The sequence below is a fragment of the Neomonachus schauinslandi genome, chromosome 10 (genome assembly GCF_002201575.2).
Source record: "Neomonachus schauinslandi chromosome 10, ASM220157v2, whole genome shotgun sequence".
In the NCBI taxonomy this organism is placed as follows: domain Eukaryota; kingdom Metazoa; phylum Chordata; class Mammalia; order Carnivora; family Phocidae; genus Neomonachus; species Neomonachus schauinslandi.
The window spans coordinates 15,769,587-15,774,201 of record NC_058412.1 but is presented as its reverse complement, the minus strand read 5'-3'; the positions used below and the strand labels follow the sequence as shown (position 1 = coordinate 15,774,201).

The 4,615-nt window shown below is 65.4% G+C and overlaps 1 protein-coding gene across 1 annotated transcript; it reads right to left on the bottom strand.

Moving 5' to 3' along the window:
• Positions 1 to 580: 580 nt before the first annotated feature.
• Positions 581 to 4,615, bottom strand: GDF7 (growth differentiation factor 7; the record flags this gene model as incomplete). Its single annotated transcript, XM_021697690.1, has 2 exons — positions 581 to 1,542; positions 4,366 to 4,615. Coding segments are annotated over 2 exons (1,212 nt in total), but the record flags the coding sequence as incomplete, so codon positions are not given.

The following is a 4,615-nucleotide window of genomic DNA, read 5'->3' as shown; positions in this document are numbered from 1 at the left end:
TTAAATTAAAGAATAAACATGCCTTTTTGCAGCGGTTCCTTCCCAGAGTAAATGCAACACAAACCTTGGGAAAGGGCATGACAGCCGTTCTGTCCATTCCAGGTGCAACATCAGGCACTCAGCCACCCAGCCGGGCGTTCCCCCACACTCAGCCACAGACAAAAACGGGTGAGATAAAACTCCAGTACCCCCATTAATTCATCCATTCTGGAACCCCCAATTCCCTAACCCATTTCTACCCCATTTAGCGCCTGTTATTGTAACATTAACACAAACAGCATCCTCTCTCCAAAAGGGGGCGGTGGGTGCGATGATGCGTTTGCAGAGTGAGTACGCATTCGGTAGCGTCAGGTCGTCTCTTCCCAGGGCTTTGGGTGCTGCCCAAGGTAAATGTGTGCATGAGTGAACGAGTGTGTGGGTGTGAGTGCTGGTGTGAGCGTGAATGTGCGCTCGCCCTCCACCGTGCGGGCCTGGGGCCAGTGTCCGATGCGCACCCACGCTCGGCGGCACACCCCGGCCGCAGCTGCTCTTCAGCAGGGGGTCCTGGGTGGCGCGGCCGCCCCCTCCCCGGGCCCGCAGGCTACCTGCAGCCGCACGCCTCCACCACCATGTCCTCGTACTGCTTGTAGACCACGTTGTTGGCCGCGTCGATGTAGAGGATGCTGATGGGGCTGAGGCGCGCCGGCACGCAGCAGGAGGCTGGCGCCGCGTCGGGCGCCATGGAGTTGAGCAGCGTCTGAATGATGGCGTGGTTGGTGGGCTCAAGGTGCGAGCGCAGCGGGAAGTCGCAAACGCCCTCGCAGTGGTACGCCTCGTAGTCCAGCGGCGCGATGATCCAGTCGTCCCAGCCCAGCTCCTTGAAGTCCACGTGCAGCGGCCTGCGGCTACAGCGGCTCCGGCCCCTTCGCCCGTGGCCCCGGCCCGCGCCCCCGCCGCTGCCCTGCGCCGCTCGCGCCCCGGCCAGCGCCGTTCGCCGCCGCCTGCGACCGCCGATGACCGCCGTCGGCGACCCCGTGCCGGGTCCCGGGTCGGGCGGCGGCTCCGCCGCCAGCGCGGCCCCGAGCGCGCGGGCCTGGGCGCGGATCTCCCGGAATAGGCTCCCCTTCCTCTGCGTGCGGGAGGAAACGACGAGCAGAGCGCGCTCTTCCGCCGCCGCGCGGCCCCTGCCCGGTGAGCCGAAGCCCAGCAGCCGCAGTGCCAGCGGGCCCCGCGAGGGACCGGCCACTGAGCGCAGCAAGAGGCAGAACGCACGGGTGGCGCGCGGCTCCTGGCGGTGGCGCCGCACGGCGTCGGCCACGTCGAACACCTCCCAGCGCGCTCCGGCCAGGGGCTGGGCGGCCCGCGAGTGCAGCAAGCGGGGCGCTCGGGCGGCGCCGGGGCACGTAGACAGCAGGAGCAGCGGCGGGGGAGTCGCGCCGCCAGGGCCCAGCTCCGGGGACTCGTGGCGCAGCACGCGCAGCTCGGCTCCCACCACCTCGTCGGTGTCGGGAAGGTTGGACACGTCGAACAGGAAGCTTTGGCCGGTCTCGGCGGGCGATTCGTCTGCAGGAGTCGGGCAGAGACAGAGAAAGAGCGCCGTGAGAGCGGAGAGCGGAGCCCGCACTCCCTCCCGGCCGCGGGGCCTCCAAACTGCAAAGAGCCCCACTGCCCGGGATGCGGGAGCGAGCCCGCGGCAGGCGGCGCCCGCCGGCGGGTCCCGGCCCAGCCAGAAAGCTGCCAGCCTGGCCCAGAGTAAAGGGAGCCTTCGCCCTGACTATTGATTATCCGGACCGGGGCTTCGGTTCATGGAGCCAAAGTTCTGCCACCGCGACAGCCTACGGGCATTCACTTATCGCCGAGCCCCGGGGCCAGGACCACACCCCTACACCCGATGACACTACAGTTCTGCTGCCTGACCCAGAGCCACGGGTTTGCGGGGCCTAGATCGGAAGCCAGACTTTCGGGCGGGTGGCGGGGCGAAGGCCGGGTGGGCGCCTCAGAAGTCCTGAGCCTCTTCCAGGGTCCGGAGGCCAGGCCGAGGTCCCGCGCTGGGCCGGGACTGCTCATTATTGCCCTGCTGAGGCCACGAAGTCCCGGCTGTGCGAAAACGGAAAATTCGTGTCCCCTGAAAACTTTGCTCCTTGCGCTACCTCTCTTCCCCAGCTCAGCCTGGACATTCCTGCTGGCCACCATCTCCCGTGCAGTCTGGGCCTTGCGTGCGAGTCGTCCAGAGGGGAACGCGTCAGCGGGGCTGCAGACCCTCTGGCGCATCCAGCCTCCCGGCTATGCTGAAGGGGAACTAAAGCCCAGATAGGGAGGGGCCCCGGCTCGGCCCAAGGTCTCCTAGCGGTGAGCGCTGCTGGTGGCGATGGGAAACTCCTGGTTTAGCCTCTCCCTGCTTTCCGCGACCTCCGCTGGAGGAGGGAAGGCGGCAGAGGAGGGCAAGGAAGCTTCTCTGAAGGGTTGGGGGCAGCCCCGGACTGCCTGCCTTGCCGCACTGAGGTCAGCGGCTCAAGGAGGTCTCTCCTCCAGGACCCACCGATCCTTTGGCATATTCTTTCCCTCCGTTATGCCTGCTCTCTCAGAGTTTGGGGGTTTTATTTCTGGTCGTGGGCACTTTTTTTCTTCTGGGGCTCAGGAAAAAAAAAGTTGAAATTCCACCGAGCAGCAGATAAGGAGCTCCCTTTGAAGAGTGTCATATGGTTTCGTTTTGCCCCAAACTCGGAGAGACTGTGCAGACTGCCCCACCACTGGAGATTTGCTCACCCACCACTGCCGCCGCCGGCCCTCACCTCCTGAGGTCCGAAGTCTGGGCTCTGCCGGTGGCTTCTGGGGGCCTCAGGTAGCCCTGCTCCAAGTTGAACCACAGAGTGGAGAGAGAGGGAGGCCCAAAGTGCTCCGCAAGTGTGGCCTCCTCCCTGCCACTGCTTTCCCCCAGGGCTCCCTGGAGCACTTTTCCTGAGCTTCCCCTGCAGCATCTCTCCGCTCCAGGGTGCAGCCACCGCAGGCCCTCCTTCCAGAAGGAGGAAGGAAAGGTGCCCTCAGAGCCTTGCCAGCCAAGCAGAGCTCCACAGGAAAGGTTTAGCTCAGGCTGAAGCTAACAGTAGGCCTAACTCTACCTAAGAAAGAGCAGCTGGTGCCTCTGCAGCTCAGAGTCCTGCACACCCATCTGTCCTCTATCCCGTGCGCCCACACAGCAGCCTCAGGGCTGGGGCCTTCCCTGGCCCTGTACACCAGGACTCAGGCTTGGTAGGAGTACCCCAGCATCCAGTCCCGGGGGCCTTCAGAGAATGCTTGGGACTTCCCACTGCACCGTAGGACCATCTGGGCCCAGGCTGTCCCAGCACCCAAAACAAAGCAGTCTGTGTGTAGGCATCGTGTGTGTCGGAGGAGGTGGGTGATTTGGTTACTGCACCACCTCTACCTGCTTTCCCAGGCTAGGGTGTGGGGTGTGCGGCCAGCAGATTCTCCCAGGCTCGGCCGGTCTGCTGCTTCCCTTCCAGCCCTACTCCCCTTTCTTTCCCTCCTGCCTTCCATGCTGGGTCTCTGACTGGATAGAATTAAGGCCAACATTACTTGCATTTCTGCCTGAAATTAGTTAAATTTTCCCTATCTGTCTGCTTTAATGACTTCAATAGAGATTAATAAAATCCAGATGACACACAGCAACCACCACAGTCATACCCACGTCCTACCTTTGAAGGACCCAGGGCAGAGTAAGGTGGGGTGCCTGCTCCCAGCGAGGCCTGCATTCGGGCAGGGGCTCACTGCCCATCCTCTCCTCCTCTGGAGCCTGGAGTCCTCCACCTCTGGCTGTCCTGGGGGGGCCCAGGCACCCATAGCCCCACGGCTCCACCCTGACACAGCCTGCCCAGAGGGGACCTCCGTGTACCTGGTGATGCCACCAGCCTCTCCTGGGGCCATTTACTTCAGCCTGCCTCTTTCCCTCATTCCCCTGAGTTCCCCCCAATTTATGCGGCCCCCAGGAGACTAGAAGCTGCAGAGTTTGCTGCAATGCAACAGCCGCGGCCACCACCACCATCACTGCGCCGTCCCTCTCGGCCCGGACCCCTTCTTGCTTCCGATCCTGCCGCTCCTCGAGGGGACCCGCCGGCCGGCAGGGCCAGGGCAATCCGGCGGAGGGACGGGCTCAGCCCCGAGAGCTGCCGCGTCTCTCGCCACAGTCCAGAGGGTTCGGGTGCGTGGGCCTCGGCGGAGTTTCCACCACCTGAGGCTGGGCGTGGGGGGGGGGGGCCCCCCCCCCGGGGGGGGGGGGGGGGGGGGGGGGGCCGCGCCCCGAAGGGTCTGGAGCTGGGGCTCGGGCTCTGGCGGTGGCCTCAGCCTAGGAGCGGACAGGACGGACGGGCGCAGAAGAGGCGTGAGTACCTTGGTTCGCCTGGTCTGCGAAGCCGGTGATTGTGTCCGCGCGGCCGTGGCGGCCAGAGCCCGAGGTGGAGGCGGCGGCTGCCCCGGCGGGAGCCCTCCCGGCCAGGTTCCGGTAAAGCGACATCATGAACTGGTGCGGCACCACCGAGCCGTTCCTGAAGCCGGAGCCGGCGGCCCGGCGCGCGGCGCGGGCTCCGGGAGCCGCGGCGGCCGGGGCAGCGGAGACGCCCGCAGCCGGGGCGAGGGTCCG